The 25,226-nt window shown below is 40.4% G+C and overlaps 1 protein-coding gene across 1 annotated transcript in view; it reads right to left on the reverse strand.

The window, feature by feature from the left end:
• Nucleotides 1-25,226, reverse strand: part of NUDC (nuclear distribution C, dynein complex regulator) — a gene marked incomplete in the record, with an annotated part of 611,459 nt that overhangs the window by 113,168 nt on the left and 473,065 nt on the right. The window contains 1 exon segment of the mRNA XM_044089579.1: nt 2,659-2,742. Coding sequence (XP_043945514.1) covers nt 2,659-2,742 — 84 coding nt within the window.

The following is a 25,226-nucleotide window of genomic DNA, read 5'->3' on the forward strand; positions in this document are numbered from 1 at the left end:
AGTTCTGCCAAGTCTAAATCAGAAATTTGAGGGGTAAATAACTGTATCTGTCCCCTACATCTTCCCGTTCAGATTCAGAATCTTGAATTTCTTCGAGAGAACAGAAATCCCCTTTTAACAGAAACTACATTACAAGAAGGATCAACAGCTTTAATTAAACCTTGAGCCAGATCCAGTAAATTACTCCTATCCAAAGAAAATTGAGGAGGAGTAGATATATGCTTGTTGTTTCTTTCTGACTGGAAAATGGGGCCAACCATGCACCAATGGTGGTAGCAGCAGCTTCCCCAGGGATAGGCACAGCATTCTGACACAACAGGGAAACCTTCCCTTTTCTCTCTCCCAGAACAGACAGTATCTCTCCCTTGCCCTCAGAGGGAATCCCAACAGCTGCAGAGGACATGGCCAACCCCTGCTCCATAGTGGCTTGAAGTCCTTATGTGGAAGGTTGTACTCCACAAGCCACTTGTAGCTTAAACATGACTCGAGAACCAACACTGCACACCAGCAGTAAAATCCAAATCTTCCACTACAAATATGAAATGACTCAAAGGATAGTTAAGGCTTTATTAGCACAAAAAGTCGAGCACTTTTATTCTTTTAAACTTTAGAACTTTATTAGATCAAGCTCTGCTGAAGTTCTAAAGTTTGAATGAAAGAAAGAAAATGATCAACTTTTTGTATTAATAAAGCCTTAACAACGCGAATAGACACTCACAACAAAAGCTCTTCAGCTCCACAGGATAAGCAGCTAAATCCAAATAAAACAACAGCCAGTTCACCAAAGCAGTTTATTCTCTGTAGGTACTCTTCTCTAGCGCCTCGGCTACACAAAGCCTTCAAGGAGTAACTAACAAAACACTTCCATCCAATACTTATACACACCTACATTATCACATTATATAATCAAACATCAATTTAACAATTAAGAAACCAATTAAAAAAAGAAGAAAGCAGCATATTGATATAACACTTTTCCAGCAGCAGTCAGTGTTTAACCCTTTTGGTACCAGTGTTTGATATTTTAAAATAAAAATTAATTCTTTCTTTAAAAGTAAATTTTTTATACTTTCTTCACTAGCTTCTTTTCTAATAATGTTTTCTAAAATAGACACCCTAAAACTAGTAGTGTCAGAATTATGACATTTAACAAAATGCTGAGCTAAAGGGCTCTCTAACTTGTTATTTTTAATGTCTCTCAGATGTTCCATGATTCTGACTTTAAACATTCTTTTAGTCTGCCCTATGTAAAATTTCCTACATCCACACTTAATAATATAAATAACTTGTTCTGTAACACAACTATAGAGACCTGTAGGTTTAAAATTTATTCCATTTATGTAAGGAAAAGCACTATCTACATGAGCACAAACTTTACATTTGCCACAAGGTCTAGTTCCTATATTGCTTATTGCCCTATCTATATTTTGTATGGGTAATTCAAACTTAGTGTGTACTACTATGTCTCTTATGTTCCTTCCTCTTCGATAACTAAACATTAATTTTTTCTTTGTCATCTCACTTAGTTCTTTATAATTTTTTAGGAATCTCCAAAAATGTAATATACATCTATTTATATCATCACTGCAGATATTATATGTAGAGACCATAAAAATATTATCTAAATTTCTATATTCTTTACTGTACATCCTGTCACTTATTTGTGTCCCTTTATTATACCTTTTTTTAAATATTTCATCCCTACTCTTCTGTATCACCTGCATATTATATTTTCTATCTATAAACATTTCCGTAGTGTCATTTATTTCCTTTTTAAATTCTACTTCAGTATTACATACTCTGGAGATCCTCAAAAATTCACTGTATGGTATAGCTTCTATTGTATGCTTTGGATGGCAACTAGTGCCCATCAAAAATTGATTTATACAATTAAATTTTCTATGTATACCAGTAACTATATATTGTCCTGTAAATCCCTTCAAATTAATATCTAAGAAAGAAACATTAACTCCACACTGTATTCCATCAAATTTAATATTAAACCTATTCCTTTGTATGTCTTTTATAAAATTTACACTATCATTTCTACCTCCTTTACACAAAAAAATTAGATCTATAAATCTAAAATAGTGTATTACATATTTTTTTACAAATGAATGTGTATAAATGCATTCAGATTCCACTTGGCCCATAAACAACGCGAAGACTGTCACAACCTTGAAAGAAAGAAAAAAATATTCTAACTGTGGCAAGCTTGGTACAAAAGGGTCGTTCTGTCTCTGACGTCATCAACTTGTTGTACCTTAGACATGTGATATTATACTATTCACAGAACCTAGGAAAAACACTCAGGTTATTACATAAGAAAGCACTGAGATTTAATAAGTAATAATGCTGCTGACAAATCCAAATGCTGTTATCCAGTAAGCTTAAATACTTGGCATGTTTAATTCAGTATCTACAAACCTATGTCTGTGCGGGGGGGGGGGGGGGGGTAGTTAACAGTTTGCTACCTACAAATGTTGCAGAGATAACGGCTTAGATTCTTAGACAGTCAGTGGGCATACTAGCACAATATTCCAATTCAAACTCTCCTGCAAAACATAGAGAAATCTCTGGTGCCAAACACCATCAATGACACTAAGTATCATGCAAGCAAAAAAAAAAAGACAAAAGTCTTGAGAAGAAAGGTTCTACCTTAGAATTCTCTGGGTTGACCTTTTTGGTGTTGATTTCAGGGTCTGTTGCAACTATCCTGCTCCACCATTCCATTTTGTTGATCTGTCGAGAAAGAAAAGATCACAACACCGAAGTGCAGACAAGAATTAACTTATGTATAACTTACAGCCAAAAGAATTCACACAAGGATACTGCTATAACTCTAATCTACCTTTTTAATCATCATCAGCTCTACCACGTGACACACTGCGCTGTCATGCATACAAAATGGATATATGTTACAAAATTCAAACTACAATGGACACATGGTCATGTCTTAAGTGGTTCATCTGAAATGTCAGGCCACTGTTAACCTTTATCTCAACCAATGCTTGGCTACTAAAACTGCATTTACAGTAGAATCAAAAGTTATGTACTTGCCATAAACAGTATGTCTTTTGCCTGCTTCTGCCCTTCCTCTACAAATGGGTCTTTGAATCCAAACTGGACTGGACTTTGGATACACTTAATCTTTGGATCCAGTGCTCAGGCTCTCCCTTACCCATAATCACCTTGTAACGAGCAAATTTCCTCAGATTGAGTTTGCAGACAATGTCAGGGAAAAAAAAAAAAAAGTAGACTTACCCACATGTAACAAATAGGCTTGAAAATAAAACCTCTGGTAACTACAGGTAGCTCAAAGTCATTTCAGGAATGAATAAAAGGAATAAGGATAATGGAAGGAGGGAGGGAAGCTGAGGAAGGACAAAAGCTGACAATACAAATCATTATGTTGAGTAAATAACTTTCACATACGTGTCGTCTCTTCCATCCATTCTTTAACAGGTAGGACAGCGTCCTCAGGCACCATAACTCATGAGAGGTCTCATGGAAAGATATTCCAAAGCACAACCTAACTAAAGAAGGCTCATGACATTGACTGCAAGTCCAGTTTATAATGTGAAATAAAGGTATGAACCCTGGACCAAAATAATGTGAAATAAAGGTATGAACCCTGGACCAAGTAGCAGCAGTACAAATGTCATCAAGGGATACCCTAGAGAAGAAGGCTGTAGAAAAAGCTACAGCTCTTGACAAGTCAGCCTTAGAAGTTTTTGATTTTCTTTGTAGACTTGAGCGATAGTCTGAAAGCTAGCAGAAGAGGGTTACTTTCAACGTTTCCTTACACATTTTAGCTGGAGAAAATGATACCAATAACTGGCCAGTCTTCCTGATTGTCTTAGTTCTATGTAACTGGAAACTCTGGATGTGCATCACCACTGTCAAGTGCAACATGCATTTGCCTTTGCTGGAGAAATCTGGAAAGAAAACTGGGATGTTGACTGACTGATTTTCAGAAGCCACTTTAGAAAGAAAAGATAGGCTACATCTTAAAGGCACCCTATCTTTGTGGAAGATCTCAGAAATTCTCCCGCTGGAGAAGATGGCCACCAAAAATAGGGTTTTTCGTAAGAACTTCAAATCAACTTTGGGCACAGGTTCGGGGGGGGGGGGGCAGTCATCAAAGCCTGCAACAGAATAGTAATATCCCAAGGTGGAACCAGCTCCCTGAGTGGAGGGCAGAAAAGAAAAGTACCGCTAAAAAAGGCTTTGGAAAGTCTGAGGGATGCAATGAGAATGTGGTTCTACCATAATGAAGAGAGAGGCAAGCTGTACTTTAACAGTGGAACAGCTGGCCCCATTCTGAGGAACAGATGCTAGAAACTCTAGAATAGCTGGGAGAGGAGCTGTACATGGATCTAAATGTTTGAAGGCACAAATGGAAAAATCTACTCCATTTAATTTTGTAGATCTTTCTGGTGGAAGGTTTCTGAGAAGATGTTAAAATATACGAGTGAATGAGGAAGAAAACCTGGACTGCTTACCTCTGGAATTTGAGAAGCCATCCAGTTAGTTTGAGCAACTAAATGTCCAGGTGAGGCGACGCCGATGGAGGAGACCAAAAATCTGGAGCTGGGTCCAGTACCCATGGAGTTTGAACTAGATAAGGTTACAAGAAAGGAAACAACATCTATTGAAGCCAGTAAGGGGTTATGAGGATAACCATAACCTCCCTCGCCAGAGCCTTCTGTAGGAATCTGGATATTAGAGGGATAGGAGAAAAGGTGTAGAGGAGTCTGGACAGCATGTTCTGGACCAGCACATGTGTGTTGTCCATCTCGTCCTTTATTCTCTCTTGTGGGTCGGATCCGATGTGTTGGACCTGTCTCAGTCAATATTCCAGCTCGAGGCATTCAAAGTTGGTGAGTTACATTCTTTACCTATAATTCCTTCCCCGATTACCTTAGATCTTATTTGCCCCCAAAAGTGTCTAACGAAGAGTTACCTGGTAACTATTTGTAGACGTACGGAAATATACATATAAAGATATATGTACCTGCTCCCATGAAAACAGAAATAGAGTGAGAGAGAATATTCTCTGAGGCTATACATCCCTACTGTAATCTTATCTGCTAGTAGTGTACAAAAAGAGAAGAGGGCAGCTCCAAAGCAGAGATAGGAGCACAGCCCCCAGGGTCTTAATCTGTTCTGAAGATATCTTAAAAGTCTCAGCAGACCCGACGGGAGTGTTGACTCCTAGAAGTCTCCTACTCCAAAGGCATGGAGATGCTCTGGGCTGATGTCAGAACCGGGGAGTTTACAAGTCCCGAAGCCGACACTGACACAACCTGGATGGCAGAATCTTCCAGCAACGAAGCAAGAGGGCGGTTCGGAGAAGGAACTACAGCAGGAGAGAGGGTTTTTGTCTAAACAGATTCCTTTGGGCTCGGATCCACAAGTATTCTGGCTAAAACAGGTGTCTTTAAAAGTCTCTCCACGACCCTATCAACATCTTCATCTGATAGACTCCTGGTAGACCTAGTGGATAGGGAAGATGACCTTGAAGCAGCCAAAACTGGAGAAGGGAGCCTGGAAGAAATCTTCTCCACTGAATGAGATCAGCTTCTGTCTTTTTTGCGCAAGGGACGGAAGTCAGTGCCAGTGGAAATTCCCACTCCAAGGAAGTACCAGAGCCGGGAGTGGGTGTCTGTTCCGATATACAGCCTTGGGACCAGTCAATTTCAGAGCTTTCTGCTTCAGCTCCAACAAGGATCTCATCTCCGATGAAGGTATCTTAATTGGCTTGTCTGACTTTTCGGTTGATATAGCTGTTAGATTTTATGAATATTAGTCTGAAATCAATTATGTTGTAAATATGCTGAAAGAAAAAGCTTGCTTAAATGCAGAAACAGGGTTTAGTAATATGTGATCAGCAGTCATACTAAATGACCATGGCTTAGAAAAGGAATCTGCTGAATGGACATTTTTCCCTTACAGACTTAAAAACAGGATGTATGCAAGAGCAAAAATACAAAATCTGCTTTTAAAGAATGGACATTTTTCCCTTACAGACTTAAAAACAGGATGTATGCAAGAGCAAAAATGCAAAATCTGCTTTTAAAGAATGGACAATAACACTTACAATGTGTTCTCAAAAATATGTTTTTCTGCATGGAAAACAGGACATGCTTATCAGCATTGGCACAAGAACATATGTTCTTATACACAGATCCAAATAGAATACAGAACAATGTGTTTCCTCAAAAATATGTTTTTTTGCATGAACAACAGGACACTGTTACAGGATATTCACACTGTCAGAAAAGCTGGTCTCTTACAAGACATTGTTAAACAAGGAAGCTTAGTATTGTTTCTACAGGATAAGCAATTCTCCAAAATAGAATACCAAGAGGACTAAAACTGTACATAAAGAGCTGTATAAATCCAGTTATGTTAGAGGTATGGTAGGGACTCATTTGTCCTAAGGTAAATGTTATATCTCTCACATCATCTGTACTATATGAGAAGTAAAGTTGGAACAGTACTTTTAAGCTGCAACGTGGTTCCGTTTGGTTTATTATAAAAAGTTATTTGTTACTGCTCTCTAAAGTTGATGCTGCAAAGTATATTCTCTCATCAGTGTATATTCTGTAAGTTTCTGTATGCAACAGACTGTGAATGCAAATATAACCAGACTTTGAATTTTAGCAGAATCCAGCCAGCAAGACTGAGTGTCTTAAGAACACTTCAAATCCATCACACCAAGCAGTAAGCAGCTCCAATATAATTTTTCAATGGTGATCCTTTGACAACGTTCCTAGCCTGTATCCAAAAACAGGGGGAGTGAATGGGTAATGTCACTCCTGTAAAAGCACAGTAATGTTTATGTGAAGTACTTCATATTTCTACAGTTTTCAACAGTTTGTAGCAATACAGTTTAATAGACGTCTAAATCCGGTGAGACTGCATTGCAGGAAGGTGGAGCAGTTCCATAAATTCTCCAGAAAATGTACAAGACGAAGTTGTAAGACTGAATCTGCCAGTTTTGCTGTACCAACTTCACAAGTGACTACAGAAACTTTTCAATCATCTACAGTAAAGCAGCTTGGCCATCTGCCTGTCTGTTGACTGGTAAGAAAATTATTGTGCGTTACATACAGTATGAATGCCATAGAGGTAATAATAATAACAGAATAAATGTATATACAGCATATTAGCAAATGTAAAACCTTATTAGGGCAAGTTAATAGTAAGGCATTATGCAAATGGATTGCAATTTGATAGTAAGGCATTATGCAAATGGATTATAATATTTGACTGGTATCTGAAATAAAATCATGTGTGGTATAAAAATGTTTATTGTGTGTACAATGTCATAAAAATACAGTGCATGACATTATCCAAAGGTTAGACTGTACAGACAAAAATTGTAAAGGTAAAGAACCAAGAAAAGTTAATATGTTGACATTATATTCAAATGTTAGACAGTTATGTTCTGTCACCAGATGTAAAAGGTTTATTTCAGAGTTGCAACAACAGTCAAATCAGTTACTGATAGAAACTCTAGTACATTTTCTTACAAAGAAATGTAATAAACATCTAAAAGACAGACACAATGAGTTCAGGAAGCTTAGACAAGTTATACACACATCTTTTCAAAAGTGCATAGGAGTTTCAAATTCAGCAGAACAGCTTACTAAAGAATGTCAGAAAGACCATGCAATATCACAGGAAATTCAACAACAGTTGCAGGATAAAGGAAATAAATTAGCTCAACTGACAAAGACTGGGAATTTCCTGCATACACAGTTAATCTGTGCAAAAGAAATATATTTTATAATATGTTTATGTTTTGAAAATGGTTAAGCATGCATGCTAGGATGGTAGGGACATGATGCTTGTATAAAGATATACGTATACAAGACAGACATGCATGTGTGTTCTTGTCATCTAGAGTACATTTGTTTACAATGCACAAAAGCAAAAGGTAGACAACAGCAAATATAAATAAACATATGTTATAATTGTATAGTAACACCAAACAGTTAAAGTTCTGAATTTTAAAAATAAATAAAATCACAGATGGTATTAGTCAAACAGTTTTTGTAAAATTAATGGCAGGACAGTTAAATAGATAAATAAATAAAAAATACTGAAATCCATGTAAGGTAATTGTAAAATAATGTCTATTTATGTTGTATAAATGCATAGTTATGCAAATCACAATCACATTAAAGGAAAAATGCCAAAAGAATTAACTATAGTTTACAGAGTATGAAATGTGAGCTCAGACCTTCCTAGACTGAATGAATAGTTACAGGAAATGTTGAAAAGATCAGATAAACAACAAGACTGATTGCCAGGCAAGTAGCTTGAGTTTTTCTAAAGCATCATTGTTATTAAAACATACTTGTTAAAATGTTTACAAGCAACACTATTTAGTAATTGTAATAAAATGTCACAATTGTGCATAGATGTCACTTATAATCTGTTTGCAAGTAAATGTTAAAAGGACAAAAAAAACCCTCAGTTGCATCAAGTACAGCCAGCAAATGGGCTATAGTATATATACAGTTCAAATCAATTGTGCAGGAGGGTGTAAATACCTACTAGAGGTAATATACAGTGAAAGCTTTATTTAGTAACCTAATAAAATAAATGTATAACCAAAGTGTTGGGCTGACATACATTCTATTCTCACAGCATAGGGCAGGTAAACAGTGCAGAAGTACTACAGGGGGAGGGGCACTTTCTCAGTTTAACACTGACTGTATAAGCAGTACTGCACAAGAGTCTGAAATAAAGCTACAGAAAAATAAACAGCAAGGGTCTGAAATAAAGCTACAGAAAAACATAAACAACAAGGGTCTAAAATAAAGCTACAGGAAAAAATATCTCATTCCTTCTTGACAATACTCTTTTATGGGGGGAAAAAACAGGTATTAGTGTATTAGAAATACTGGAAAACTGGATTAAACCTGACAGGATAAGATATATGTTACAAGTTGTTAATAGCTATCATAATGGTTATTATTGTATTGTTTAGAATTAAATTGTATTTACAACCTGTTAAATTGTAAAGCTATACAAGAGATGGGTTAAAAAACAAGAGATGATTTAAAACTGCTTTATTAAAGCTATACAAGAGAGAATAAAGATATGCAAAGTGCATAAATGTTTCTAATAGCAAGAATGGTCATTATTTCAATATGTTTTTGACAAAACAATGTTGGTATAAAAAACATGAATATTTTTAATTGCTGAGTATGTAGTTTAAAATAACATGACATATGCATTTGGTGCCAGTTCCACTAGATATTTCTAAAGAGACAAACATTTTCCACGATTTTGCTCAATATTAATGTTATTAAATTTGTAAGATTAGACTAAATGTACTTTATAGTCATTGTATGTACAAATGCAGAATAATTCAGTACAAATGATAGTCTTTGTATGTACAAATGCAGAAGAATTCAGTACAAATTAAATGAATGTCTAGTAATAAATATGTGTGAAAAAACATGTTTTAAAAAAATGGGTCCAGTATACCTAGTAAATTGAAATGCATAAATAGCAAACAGTCTGTGTAAATACATACTGTACAGGATACATCGTAATAAGTTCAAAAGTAATTTGTCAAGTTGTAATATCATTGGTTTTACCCCAGTAAAATAATTGCTTTCAAATATTTATTATCTAAGCCCAGTTCAGTACTTTACCAAGATGTTAATGGGCAGTTCAAAGACATGACCACAATGTTATGGTTAAAATTACATTGAAATTGTGTATTTTCAGCAGTGTATAAATGCTTGCAGTAGCACATAGTTATTGTCTCTTATAGTTAATTCAACAGTTGCAAAGAGTTAATGAAACAGTTCTAAGTCATAAATGAAATTCTATGATTGCAAAAGAATAAATTGATCAAGTTAAACTAAAGCAGACACAGCTCATAACTGATAAAATATTTTCACAGAATGGTCTGTAAAAGAAAAAGTTGTTAAATACATTCAGTTTTGGTAGTAACACTTTAATATCATTGTATTAACTATGCAAAATTGCATTTTGATTTGTTGTATCAAACTAAAGGTTTGTTTCTTGTGTTTTCTATATAAAATGTTTTGAGTATGTTTAAAAACAGAGGGAATTGTTAGATTTTATGAATATTAGTCTGAAATTAATTATGTTGTAAATATGCTGAAAGAAAAAGCTTGCTTAAATGCAGAAACAGAGTTTAGTAATATGTGATCAGCAGTCATACTAAATGACCATGGCTTGGAAAAGGAATCTGCTGAATGGACATTTTTCCCTTACAGACTTAAAACAGGATGTATGCAAGAGCAAAAATACAAAATCTGCTTTTAAAGAATGGACATTTTTCCCTTACAGACTTAAAAACAGGATGTATGCAAGAGCAAAAATGCAAAATCTGCTTTTAAAGAATGGACAATAACACTTACAATGTGTTTTCTCAAAAATATGTTTTTCTGCATGGAAAACAGGATATGCTTATCAGCATTGGCACAAGAACATATGTTCTTATACACAGATCCAAATAGAATACAGAACAATGTGTTTCCTCAAAAATATGTTTTTTTGCATGAACAACAGGACACTGTTACAGGATATTCACACTGTCAGAAAAGCTGGTCTCTTACAAGACATTGTTAAACAAGGAAGCTTAGTATTGTTTCTACAGGATAAGCAATTCTCCAAAATAGAATACCAAGAGGACTAAAACTGTATATAAAGAGCTGTATAAATCCAGTTATGTTCGAGGTATGGTAGGGACTCAATTGTCCTAAGGCAAATGTTATATCTCTCACATCATCTGTACTATATGAGAAGTAAAGTTGGAACAGTACTTTTAAGCTGCAACGTTGTTCCGTTTGGTTTATTATAAAAAGTTATTTGTTACTGCTCTCTAAAGTTGATGCTGCAAAGTATATTCTCTCATCAGTGTATATTCTGCAAGTTTCTGTATGCAACAGACTGTGAATGCAAATATAACCAGACTTTGAATTTTAGCAGAATCCAGCCAGCAAGACTGAGTGTCTTAAGAACACTTCAAATCCATCACACCAAGCAGTAAGCAGCTCCAATGTAATTTTTTCAATAGCCTCAGAGAAAGGCATCTTCAAAAGGCCTTTCAATATCAATTTTTGCTTACGCTCCATTAAAGCCTGGTGATTAAAGCTATGGCAAATGGAACAAGACTTGTAGGTGTACAGCCTTTAAACAATACACACACAAGGTGTGTGAATTGCCAAGGGACATTTTTTACAACACTTTTCACACTTTTTGAAGCCTAAAGGCTTGCTCTCTTTTGGAGACATTATCAAGGTAAGAAAGAAAAAAGTGAAATACAAAAACCACTCTTGCTTAAGCAAATTTATGGAATATATAAGAAATGAAGAAAGCTGTATGTATGCGTGTGTGTATATAATTTATATATAAAGAATAGAGAAAAATTAGAGAAAATGTAAGAAAATAGCTATCAAAAAATATTACTTAGCCCACAGCTATGACTGACTAAACCTCTTCACTGTGTGGCAAATGAGAGCTGATGTAATCAGCAGAAGGAATTATGGGTAAAGAATGCAGGCCATGAGCTTTGCTGAATGTCTCGAGCTGGAATATTGGCTGAGATGGATCCGATCCACAAGTGAGAATAAAGGCAAGATTGACAACATCACATGTACTTGTTATGCTTGGTGCTGTGGGGTGATGCATACAGGTAACAACATTGGCCCCAGTGACTGAATATGTGCTCAGCTATTACTGGATTGAGGGACTACTTGTGAGGAAACAGGACAGAACTGCTCAAACTGCCCATTATAACACTGGACTTCCATAGAATATGAGATGCTATCAGAAAGTGGTGGGAAGGCATCACCCATTGCCACATCTCTCATGGCCTCTTGACACAAAAGTGTAAGATCAACTTCTTCCTTGTTTGCTGATGTACCAAACCATCTACATGTCTGTTTGGATAGATATCACTCCCAAGGGGAGAATGTACTGGAATGCCTGCAATAATTAGGAGTTATGTACTTTACCATAACTTGGTAGTGTGTGTTGTCCTTTCTCATTCTTCCTCACTGATGGGTTATGGATCCGACTTGGCCACATATTCCAGACTTCAGATTCAAATCTCGAGCTCCTCTCTCTTCCCATAATGCAACTCACTACCTCTAACTCCTCAGATTGAGTTTGCTGCCTAAGTCTACTGATTTATAGAGACAGGACAGAAGGGACACAATTATGACTGAAACCATGGGACACAAAGTTCCCATAATGTCCACTATCCTTACAGAAATATAAGGCCGTTGGATGGCTGGGAGGGAAGGTGAGGAAGAATGAGAAAGGACAATACATATACCAAGTTATGGTAAGCACACAACTCCTAAATATGTTGTTGTCGTCCTAATTCTTCCTCAGTGATAGGTAGAGTCCCCAGCTATAAAATATTTGAGGGGCCCTCAAGGAAGAATGTGTCAGAGCACCATCTAAAAGTAAACTAAATTAAGGTCCATTTCTGGGCCCAGTTTGCAATGCGTCACAATAGTACAAGTTTGAGTATACAAACTAGCTTCTGTATGAGAGAGATATCAATGAAACTACGGCAGGAGGGTTGATCCAGTAGTGACAGAATGGCTCGAAGATGCCAAGGCAATTCCAAAAACACTTTGTAAACAAATCAGTGAAGTACAGTCAGAAGTCTAATCGACCAGGATTACATATGGGACTGCTTATCCGAAGCAGATAGAAGGAAGGGGAGATACAGTTACTCATATTTCTGTAACGTTGATCCCATAAAAAATAAACAAATGACCACTCCAAAAGGAGGATAAAGATTGACTAACAACTATATTGATTTGCATTTCCCTCTATGAAAGGGAGTTCTCATGGAAAAGGCAGATGAAATGGACATTGATCTGGTAGAGTGGGCTTTGGAAGGACGAGGCAACTGCAAAGCTTTTAATGAATGAATAAAAGAAATACCATCAATAATCTATTCCGGCAGGGTGACTGAACCCTGCTTGGCCTAAGCACATAGGTGAAAGGAGGTAAACAGCTGAATCAATTTCTTGGCTACTTTAGGCATAAATGAATTATGGTTTCAGCTGACTAATAGTAGAGAAAAGTCTTACCTTCTTTTTAAAGGGGCTAACAAGAAAAAAAGGGGGGTGGAATAATAGTAGTTGAGAGAGAGGGCCAATTGTTCGAGAAAACAATCCAAATAGGTAATTTAACTTGTTTACCGGATAGGCTAACTGGATGAATAGGACCCGTTCACACTGGATGCTTGTGTAGGAAGTTTTTCAAAAACATGCAGATATAGTATTGCAAGCACTAAAGGGTAGAGGTTCTGAATCTGCTTGCTAATGTCACAAATAAGGGAAGCAAGCCTGCACCATCTTACAACCACAAGAAATGGAGAAAGATATTCAGTCAGTTGTAGGGCATGGAGATCAGGATACTAGCTCTCCTGAGGGTGATAGCAGAGATCCCAACTGGGAACCAAAAACCATGAAGGACATCCTAGATGAGATCAGAGAGAAGAGCGAGAGAGACCATGCCAGACAAATCCAAATGTACAAAGGAGGGTGACAGAGCTCTACAACTTGCTGGCTTTGTAAACACTACGACATCAATGGTAAATGGTAGAAACATAAAAGAGACCTAGAGGCCAAAAACAAAACCAAGCATCCTTTGGGAGTATCCCCAAAGGGAAAATTAGAAAATATATCTGCTGTATTTGTAGTAACTAGGGAAAGTAAGAAGGTCATAATAACGTTGGCTCGAATGGCTAAAAATCAGACTAGACCTACTGATGCCGTCTGCCAAAGCATTTGATTTCCACTGTATACGTGCTGTAGTTAGAAAGCAGTTTACAGAGATCACCCACTGTCAAACTTTCACAGCCTTACTGTACAAGGGGTAGAAAAGTGTTCTGCCCTGTTTGTTGATATACTAAGATACTGACAAGACATCGGTATGCACCCACAATCGATGTCAGTGGGAGGACATCCTGAAAAAATTTGCAAGGCAAAAAAGGAACAGCTGTCATCTCTAGGATGTTGGCAGGCAACCTAGTCTCCAGGGAAGACTCGTGCTTGAAGAGTTGCCGCTTGAACTGTCACCGCAATTCCAGATGGGAAGCGTATGTGACCTCTGTGGCTTAGAGGGGGAGAATAACAGTCTGCCTAGAACAGGTTGTTCAACTGACTTCACCGGCAAGAAAGACATTAGCAAATTGGTTTTATAGGAGGAGATGGGGGCTAAAAAACAGGTAGTAACGCACTCTTGCAGAATTAGCCTTGCTGACGGGAAAACAGAAGAGACAGCGAGTTCCACCCTGATTTCTAAACCATGTGAAGCAGTGAGAAATCAAATATGCTATCTGGTTTGTAGCATTCAAGAGAGAACTTGTATAATACAATTTTGTATTGGCAATATTTTTGATTTTGCCAGATTCATAGTAATGCCCAGGGATTTGGAGCCTTAAGACAGGTAATCCCCAGTTTGTAACCTGTGATACCTGGTTGGAGCAGTAAGGTAGCAGTCAGATACGGAAGCCACCCAAAATTCTCTGAACTGCAGGTGAGCAGCACTACTGCCATGTGCATGGAAAAATGCTGTGGTAAGTCTGAAGGGCAGAGCTCTGAACTGGAAACGACTGGCTCCCAGCTGGAAACATAAAAGTTTGCTAGAGCATCTGCTTAATTTGATGTATTAGTATGTGTCCTGTAAATGCATAAAGCACATCCAATCATCTTTGCCCTGAGAGGCAGGACGGCCTGCGCCATGAACATCCAGAACTTTGGCTTCTAAGAAGAGAAGAGAGAAAAGGAAAAAGACAATAACCTCCACATATTACTGCTTATTACCCTGGCATTGCTTGTAAAGCTGGTGAAGGAACCCAGGTGGCGTGAAGGAAATGCCCCCCCCCCCCAACTGCCTTCATAGTGAATTATAGTCATATGGGATAAAGTACAGTTTTGTACCTACCATAAATGTAGATGTTCGAGTGTATACCCTGCTGCAGTCATCACACTTGGGTTTATCCTGTCGTCAGGCAGTCCCCGCAGTCGGCCCGAATTCTAAAGTCTTGGTCCAGCATCGGTTGCTGTCGCTTCTTCCCTGACGTCAGTGCGCCAGGGGTATATAAGAGGCATCCGACGCCATTTTCTTCAGTTTTTCTTGCCCCAGATGTCAGGTGCCCCCAATAGGTAGGCAAAAAATATATATTGCTATATAAAAATGTACATATAAAAATAAAACAATACCTTCAGGCACAAGCAAATACACCACAGATGTTGTATAGGATAGAAAGGTATAGATAAGTCCAGCTAGTTCAGAGGGGATGGAGGGAGGGTAACCTGGACTGCAGAAGGGTATACACTCGAACATCTACATTTATGGTAGGTACAAAACTGTACTATGTTCATCGTGTTACCCTGCTGCAGTCATCACACTTGGGTTGAATCCAAAAGCTAAGGATGGGAGGTGGAGTCAAACAGGGTTAGAGGAGGCTAGAAGGCCCTGCAAAACTGCAGTGGCGAAGCCAGCTCTAGTCTTAGAGTAAAGTGGTAAGTGATGGTGTTTGGTGAAGGTGTGTACTGAACTCCAAGTTGCAGCTTCCAGAATATCCTTGGTCGGTACCCCCCCCTGAGGAAGGCAGTAAATGTAGCAGCTGCCCTGGTGGAATGGGGCCTTATGCTTGCAGGAACTGGTTTTCCATGATGGGTGTGGCAAAAACGTATGCAATTCCCTATCCATTTGGAAATGGTCTGTTTTGATAGCCTTACCCTGTGATGCTGTAGTACAGGATACAAAAAGCTGGTCAGATTTTATGAAAACCTTAGTTTTATCCAAGTAGTAACGTAGTTGCCTGTGAATGTCCAAGGAGTGCAGGAGTCTTTCTCCTTTGTTCTGTGGATTTGGGAAGAAGGTGGGTAAATGGATGGTTTGATTTAGAGCCACATTGGATACCACCTTTGGCATAAACGAGGGGTTAGTTCGTAGAGAAACTCTGTCTTGATGGAAAATGAGGAAAGGCTCTACTGCCATTAGTGCATGTAGCTCTGAGACTCTTCTGGCTGAAGTAATTGCTAGCAGCAGGGCAGTCTTCCATGATATAAACTGTAAATCAGCTGAGAAAGCTGGCTCAAAAGGTGGCAGCGTAAGTTTTTCCAGAACAATGCTGAGGTCCCAAGTTGGTGCTCTCCTGGGAGGCCTAATGTTTTTGGCACCTCTGAGGTTCTGCCTTAGAAGTGGGTGTGAAAATAAGGGAGGATCCGTGTTGTAGTGAGCTGAAATAGCTGAGGCGTGGATTTTAATAGATGAAAAAGAAAGTCCTTTGTGTAACATCTCAGTTAAATATTGTAGAATCTGAGGTATGTCCGGCTCAAGGGTATTTTGGCCTTTAGCTTGGTTCCAGGCGCAAAATCTTTTCCATTTGTCTGAGTAGGCTTTCCTGGTGCTGGGCCTCCTGGCCTCCAGAATGACATCCATAAAAAGCTTGTGAAAGAGGAGCTGGCTGGTTGCTTAGGTGATTTGCCATGCAGCCAAATTTAAGGTTTTGAGCTGGCTGTGTAGAATATGGCTGTCTTGCTGTGTGAGCAGATGAGGGATTTGTGGTAAAATCCATAGTGGGCCGTGAGCCATGTTCCTTAGTAGTGGGTACCAGTGCTGGCGTGGCCAGTCTGGGGCAATGAGTATCATTTGGGGTCTCTCCATCCTGACTTTCAGCAGCACCTTTGTGAGAAGAGGCAATGGAGGAAAGGCATATACTGTCAACATTTTCCAACTGAATGAGAGAACGTCCACTTTCCAAGCTTGATGGTGGAATGTCCTTGTGCAGAATTTTGATAGCTGATAGTTTTAGGGGTTGGCAAACAGGTCTATGTCTGGGCGCCCCCATTTTTGAGTTATCATTGCAAATACTTGTGGATCCAGTTTCCACTCGTGGGGATCCATGATGTTCCTGCTTAGGTCGTCTGCCAATGTGTTCTTTTTTCCTGGCAGGAATTGTGCTTGTAATTGAACTTGGTAAGTCAGTGCTGTGTTCCACAAGGTCATTGCTTGCCTGCATAGAGGGTAGGAGTGTGTACCCCCTTGCTTGTTTATGTACCACATTACTGTGGTGTTGTCCGTCCTTATTATAAGCTGTCCTGGATGTAAGCGGTCCTTGAAGGCTGTCGGTGCTTTCTGTACAGCTAGCATTTCTTTTTGATTGATGTGCAGATTCCTTTGATCTGCAGTCCATATGCCTTGAACGCACTGTCCTGCCATGTGTACCCCCCAGGCGTAGTCGGATGCATCTGTTGTCATAGTTTGCCTGGCTGGGGGTAAGGTGAAAGGCTGACCCTTGAGGTGACATGCTTGTGACCACCATAGAAACTCCTGTTGAAGGCAGGGAATGAGAGGTATCATTGTTTCCAAGCTGTGGCTGTGTTGAGTCCATACGCTTTTCAGGTACCAGTGTAATTTCCTCATATGCAGTTTTGCAAATGATATTAGTAGTATGCAAGATGCCATGAAGCCCAAGGCCTGCAGAATTTTTCTTGCAGGGAGTTGGGTCTTTGTTGCCATTATTTTGAAGTATTGAGTTAGTTGTAGTTGTTTGTCTGGCGTCAGATAAGCCATCTGGGCCACTGTATTCAAGCTAGCACCCAGGAATGCCATATTTTGTGAGGGCACTAGTTTTGATTTCTTCTCATTTACTGTGTACCCTAGGCAACTTAGAAGGTGTTTTACAAAAGCCAGATGTTGTAAGAGAGTGTCCTTGCTTTCTGCTTGGATGAGGCAGTCGTCCAGGTATGGGTATATTTGAATTCCTCTTTGTCTGCAGTATGCAATTACTGGTGCCAGGCACTTTGTGAAGACCCTGGGCGCAGTAGATAAGCCAAAGGGCAGTGCAGAGAATTGGTAATGGGTTGAACCTGCAATGAAACGGAGGTATATTCTGCAATTTTGTCTGATAGGGACATACAGGTAAGCCTCCTTGAGGTCCAACGTTACTAGCCAAGCCTTCTTGCCCAACATGGGAAGAAGCTGCTGTAGTGTTAGCATCTTGAATTTGGGTACTTGAAAGTAGGTGTTTAGAAGAGAAAGGTCCAGAATGGGTCTCCATGCATTGTCCTTTCTGGGGACTAGAAAGAGCCTTGAGTAAAATCTTTGGCCTTGCTCCTGTGTAGGTACCAGTTGAATGGCTCTCATGTCCATGAGAGCTGTAATTTTGCCCAGTGATTTTGTGTCAGGTTTGGCATTCCTTTTAGTCTTGGCAAGGTGTGGAAATGGAATCTGTATCCTTGAGTGATAATGTTTAGGACCCATTTGTCCCTTGTGATGATGCGCCAGTTGTCTGCAAAAAGTGCTAATTTTCCTCCCAAGGGAGCTGCCAAGAGAGCTTCACTTGGCAGTTTTAGTTTTAAGTCATTGTGTTTGTCTTCTAGTAGTTTGGGGCCTGTCTTCTCCTCCCCTCTGTGTTGCAGTGCCCCATTGGCGAAGTTTGTAAGGGATTTGAGCTTGACCTCTGCCCCTTGGGTGTCTACATTTACCCCTCTGTGGTCTGTCAGAAGCTGGAAAGGACCAATGTTTTGTTGGCCAATTTCTGCTAAAGCGTGGGGGTTGTACCTGTAAGAAATCTTTGACCGTCTACATAGATTTTGCCTTATCCTCCATTTTCTTTAAAACATCTTCTGCTTTAACCCCAAATAAGACATCCTGTTGTAAGGGTGCATCTAGTAACTTTGCTTTAACATGATCAGGCAGAGTTTGTTCCTTTAACCAAGCATGCCTACGTATAACGGACCCAGTAACAGCTGCTCTACAGGAAGCTTCCAAGGAATCAAATCCACATTGTAAAGTATGTTTGCCCACCTGTTCAGCTGCATGCAACAGATCCTGCATATCCTTGAATTCAGACTGTTGAGGGTGTGTGCTCATCTTTTGTTTTATCTGAGATACATGAGGAATTGCTGGTATTTCAGCATGTGAAATTGACAATTCAGTGCTCTCATAGCTAGAGTAGTTGAGGTGTAAACCTTCTTCCCCCACCTATCTAGTGCTCTGGAGACCCTTTCAGAGGGATACAGAATTTTTAGCCATAGAAGCCTTAGCCCCTTTGGGACCCTGGGAGATTGGGTCAGCAGCAGGGCTTTTGTAAAGGAATTTGTGTGTCAAGCACTCTATAATATCTGTCAGGTTTGGCTGGAGCAGGAGGCAGAGAATCTGGATTTAGACTAGATTCTAAGAAAACATCATCCACAATGTCTAAAACTGGAGGGATAGCAAGTGGTCTGTGCTGGGGGAGTAACAGGAACTCTCGGAGCCTTTTCTTTGAGTCGGAGTAGTCCTGACCTTCCCAGTGGAAGTGTTCCCTCATGGTATGTACGGTTTCCCCAAAGGAATAGTCTTCAGGGGGAGAAGCTAAGGGAATGGAATCTTCAGCATCAGAATCTTCATAAGGGGAAAAGAGTAATCCTGTTCCTCAGAGGAGCCTGAGGAGACAGACACTTGATCAGAGGAGGCATAATCCTCCTCTTGTCTAGGCCTTTTGTCTGGGGGTGGGGGGTGGGTTGGGAACCCTTGATTAAAGAAATCAAATCTTCAGCCATTTTAAGCATCTATTTCTTAGGCGTGGGTCCTTGAACTGGGGACAGTTGTGCAGTCTTTTTTGGTTTTAGAGGAGTCTTAAGCTTAGCATAAGATTTTATAGTGACAGTAGTCAGTCTGAAGACACCTTCTGTAACCGAAGGCGTTTCCACCGCACCGGCTTCCCCTTCTGCAATGTTGTAGGTAGTGCCTAAAGAAAATGGCTGCATCGGCCTAGAACTCTCTGCTTGAGAATCCGAAGCGGTCTGGGGTTCCAATTCTGCGGTCGTCAGGGGCTGCGTAAGGACCTCACTGAAAACCGGAGAACTGGCGACTGGCCAGCCGAGGCCTCTGAGTCTGGCTTGGATTTAGGCTGCCTGTCCTTATCTTTGCGTTTTTTATGCACGCCGGTAGTCAGTTGCTCCGACGGCATAGTGTAATTAAATTTCCTACCGAAGTAGTGTCGTGCAAAATCAAAGCGTCGCTTTATACTTCGCTTATTGAACCTAGCACAAAACCGACAACCAGTGACGTCGTGGTCTGGGCCTAGGCAAGGTATACAATAAGAATGAAAGTCCTTATGGGGTATTTGCTTCCCACAAGAAATGCAATTGTTAACTTTTTCTGACATTGGACTTAGGCAAGAAAAGGTTCCCCAATGGGGTAGTTAGCTTTGAAGACTTCGGACTGAAATTCGATTCGAAAATCTCAGGTGTCGGCCGACCGGCACTTGCAAACTGCTTCTGCTTTGGGCACCGCGTGGCAAGAAAGACTGAAGAAAATGGCGTCGGATGCCTCGTATACCCCTGGCGCACTGATGTCAGGGAAGAAGCGACAGCAACTGACACTGGACCAAGACTTTGGAATTCGGGCCGACTGCGGGACCGCCTGATGACTAGATAACCCAAGTGTGATGACTGCAGCAGGGTAACACGATAAACATTTGGACTTGTTTCCCCTAAGCACTATATACCAAGTTTAATGAAAGGGAAGTGGAACAAAGTAGAATTAAGATTATAAGTCAGGGTGGTATGAAAATTCCCGAGGCAAACCTGTAAACTAGAGCAGGCAAGAAATCCACATCCCAGGGAGATTATCATGGAGACACGACAGGGCACATGAGTCTGACCTCCATGCAATATCAAAGATAGAGGCATGAGGAGAAAACAGAATACATTCTGGCCAAGCAGTGTCAGAAAGTCAGTGTCGAACCCTGCCTGCAGAACACAAGATATAGTCCTTTCAGCTGCATTGCCATGCCTTCTTACAGGAAGGAGGAAGCCATACCTTTCAGCCTCTTACCTCATGAATCTATACGAAAACTGCAGAAGTTGGTGGACAAGACCTTATGGCACTACAGAGGAAGAGAAAATTGCCCGCCAAAGCCTGTACTCTCAAAAGGAGATGAAGCATAAAACTTCCTTATGTCACCACTGGGAGCTTCCATGACCTGCCCAAAAAAGGGAAAAAAATTAACTCTAGTATGAATAGTTTTAGAATAAATGAATGAATGGAAGACTGAAGGAATGACATCAGATCTATGCAGATTAATAATTCAGGTCAACCTAAAAGCTTCCACAAGTCGCACAGCCTCATCCATGCATGGAAAGGAGGATCAGTTTGTTTCAGAAAGTACAGTTGTGTACCCTTACCATAAATGTAGATGTTCGAGTGTATTCACTGTTGCAGTCATCACACTTGGGTTATCTGCCTGCAGGTAGCCCTCAGTCGGCCTGAATACCTGAGACTTACTATTTCTGCGTCGGTGGCTGTTGCTCCAACACTGACGGCAGGTCGTCAGGGGTACAAAAACAGGCAGCCAACGCCATTACATCAGTTTTTCTTGCCCCAAATGTCAGGAGGCATAGAGAGGAGAGAGAAGGAGAGAGAGAGATAGAAAGCCAGTGGAATGGAGGGAGGGAAACCAGGACTGCAACAGTGAATACACTCGAACATCTACATTTATGGTAAGTGTACACAACTGTACTATGGTCTTCGTGTTTGACTGTTGCAGTCATCACACTTGGGTGGATTCCCAAAGCTGAAGGGTGGAGGCAGTCGAGAAGAGTTAGGGCTGGCTAGAATGCCTTGCAGGACTGCTGTAGCAAAACCTGCCCTGGATTTGGAAAAGATAGGCAGTTGGTAATGCTTGGTGAAGGTGTGTATAGAACTCCAGGTAGCAGTTTCCAGGATGTCCCTAGTAGGGACTCCCCTGAGAAATGCTGTAGCGGTAGATGTTGCCCTAGTGGAATGTGTTCTGACCCCCTGAGGGGTTAGTTTCCCATGGTGCTTGTAGCAGAAATGGATGCAGTGTGCTATCCATTTGGAAATGGTTTGTTTTGAAATGGCCTTGCCCTCTGCCCCTACTGCAAAGCTGACTAATAACTGATCAGATTTTCTGAAGGGCTTAGTCCTATCAAGGTAGAATCTGAGCTGTCTGTGCACGTCCGAGTGCAGGATCCTTTCCCCTTTATTTTGAGGATTGGGGAAGAAGGTTGTCAAATGGATGGACTGGATGAGAGCCACACTGGACACCACCTTAGGCATAAAGGAATGGTTAGTTTTGACGGAAACTCTGTCAGTATGGAAAATAATGAAGGGTTCCACAGTCATTAGTGCTTGTAGCTCAGCCACTCTTCTAGCTGACATGATGGCTAGAAGCAATGCTGTTTTCCAAGAGAGGAATTTTAACTCTGCTGAAGCAGCATGTTCAAAGGGAGGAAGCGTGAGCTTTTCCAGTACAAAGTTAAAGTCCCAAGTAGGTGTGGGTGCTCTCTCTGGTGGCCTTAAGTTGTTTGCCCCTCTCAGGAACTGTTTGAGCAGGTGGTGCGAGAAGAGTGGTGGCTCAGTGCTGTAATGTGCAGAAATTGCTGAGGCATGTATCTTAATGGAAGAGAAGGACAGGCCTTTGTGGAGTAGAAGCATCATTGGCAGTTTTGGACCTGTGCTGTCTTTATCCATACGTTTTTTTGGAATATCTGTAGTCAGATGGCTCACCGAAGCGATTTCAGAATAAGGAGAGCAACAGCGAAATAATTTAGCAACAAAGACAGCCCGACAACGAATGGTTTGGGCGTTAAACAAGGCACACAACCGACAGCGAAGGATGCCGTGGTCTGGGCCTAAACAGGTGATGCAGTAAGAATGAAAATCTCTCTATGTGTATTTGCTTTCCACAGGCAAGACTATTGTTAACTTTTTCTGACATCAGTTAGAGCAAGAAAAAAGGATCCCCAATGGGGTACTTAGCTTTAGAAGACTTATCAATTCATAAACGAAAATTCAGGTAGTGGCCGACTGGCACTAGCGAACTACTTCTGCTTCGGGCTCCTCGGCAAGAAAGACTGATGTAATGGTGTCAGCCTTTTATATCCCTAATGACCTGACATCAGTCTTGGTGTGACAGCAACTGACACAGAAATACTAAGTCTCTGGTATTCGGGCCGACTGAGGGCTACCTGCAGGCAGATAACCAAGTGTGATGACTGCAACAGTGAAACACTAAGAACATTTTTAATGTTAGAGAGGAAAAGGGGTCTTATGGGGGAGAAATGGGTACAAGAATAATTGAGTTTGACCAAAAGATGATCTTGTGCCTGCAGGTTCAGCACAAATCCTGGGTCAGGCAGAGCAAAATCAGGGAAACAACTCCACAAAGGCAGAAGAGAGTAAAAGGAGGACAAGTAAGAAGGGAGAGATATATTCCTTTAAGGTCATATACTTGCTAGAAGAACATGATTCAAATGATTGTGTGTTCTTAAGTATATAAGGTCTGGAACTGATTGAAAGCTCAGACCAAAAAGGGGGGAAAAGAATCCAGATACCAGAGAGGAACTGTCAAAAACAACAGAATTTGTGTCAGACGCAAATTCTAAAATGACAACTACCAACAACAGACACTGGTACCTTCAGATCTGAAGAAATGTGCAGTTGTTCAGTATTATAGGATCTGAAGACAGCAAGCTCTCTCAGGGGACTAAGCTGGTAGTCAGATCCTAGTCTTACAGCATCTGAACAGATTTTATCAGATTTTAGTGCAACTCCTTCAGATCTGATTTCTCCTACCATCGGATCTGGTCATTACAACCATTTCTATTCATCTTCTTCGGATCCTAAGACTCTGATCCAAAGCAAGCCTGAAGCCCAGACAGCAGGACAGTTCTTGGGTACAGCTCCTTTGGATCTACAACTACTAGATAAGTGTTGATCAGAACTACTGCAGTTCCTGTGAGGGTCAGACTTGAGCTGGTACTTCAGTTTTAAAAATATAAAAACTTTTTGAATCCTGCCTTTTAACCTTTAGATCAAGGTGGTTATCCCACAGCAACAGTCACAGACCACAGGGTCTGAAGATCTTGGATCCGAAGAAGATTGGTAGTCAAACAACACTCTCCAAGGGACCAAACCTGTCAGAGCCAAGAAGACTTGGGATCTGATGAAGGTCCTAGTGATCTCAATTCAGAGATGCTTTTTTGTATAGCTCACATTTCCTTTCCTTTAATGGGAGGGCCCTGAAGGAAACCAGCTAAAGGTCTTTAACAAGCATCAGATTGAAGGATGAAATCGTACCAAGGCAGATGAAGCAGTTAGTCAACTACTTGGCTCTTAGTCCTCTGTGCTAGTTGAGGATTTAGCGAAACAGAACCACTAAGTTCTAATTCATCCAGATCAGACAAGCACATCCAAACAATCCGGGACCACGCAAGCTGCCAGCAGAGTCAAGTTTATAGCATCTAAAAAACCCGGAAAAGGCCAGAAATTTATGATTCACAGTCTAAGCCTTACCGCTACCAAAGATTACAATCAGACCTGCACCCTAAGACTGCAAGGAAGGAACTTAATTATCATGACAGCCCTGCTCACTAGTTACAATCTTCAAACTGCATGCTTTTCAGAAGAACACAGTTTTATTTCCTATAGATGTATCTATGCTCTAAAGATACAAAGAATTCAAACCTCAGAGCCACGAGAAGAACCAGCAAGCAAAACGAATTCCAAACACTCCAGAGACAGGTCCATGACACACACCACAGTCCCACTTAACCAAGTATCAGTGCAATGAAACAGTCTGTTCACCAAAAGGCAGAGGGGAATGTTCAGAGGCTTGTGCCTCCACTAAATCCAACCGAAAAGTACAGTTTTGTACCTACCATAAATGTAGATGTCCGAACTGGATAGCATCTGCAGTCATAACAACTGGGTTGTCCTGTCGTCAGGCAGCCCTTCAGTCGGCCGGATTCCAAAGTCCGGGTCCGGCTTCGGCTGATGTCGCACTTCACCCGACATCATCTCTGTTGGTCTTCGGGTATAAAGGCATCAGCCGACGCCATTTTCCTCAGTGTTTCTTGCCCCAGATGCCAGTAGCCCTCTTGAAGGCTAAAATTTAGATAGATGCCAATGTTTCCAAAAGATAGAGGTAAACACAAAAATAAGCATGTATGTACATATATACAAACAAATACACCATAAAAGACTCCCCCCCACCAGCTAGCTATTAGGAGGGTAAACACCCTTGGAGTACCACAGAGGGGAAGGAGGGAGGGTAATCCTGACTGCAGATGCTATCCAGTTCGGACATCTACATTTATGGTAGGTACAAAACTGTACTATGTCCTTCATGGATGAATCTGCAGTCATAACAACTGGGTAGAATACCATAGCCA

The sequence above is a fragment of the Protopterus annectens genome, chromosome 1.part1 (genome assembly GCF_019279795.1).
Source record: "Protopterus annectens isolate FY-2018-M chromosome 1.part1, PAN1.0, whole genome shotgun sequence".
In the NCBI taxonomy this organism is placed as follows: domain Eukaryota; kingdom Metazoa; phylum Chordata; order Ceratodontiformes; family Protopteridae; genus Protopterus; species Protopterus annectens.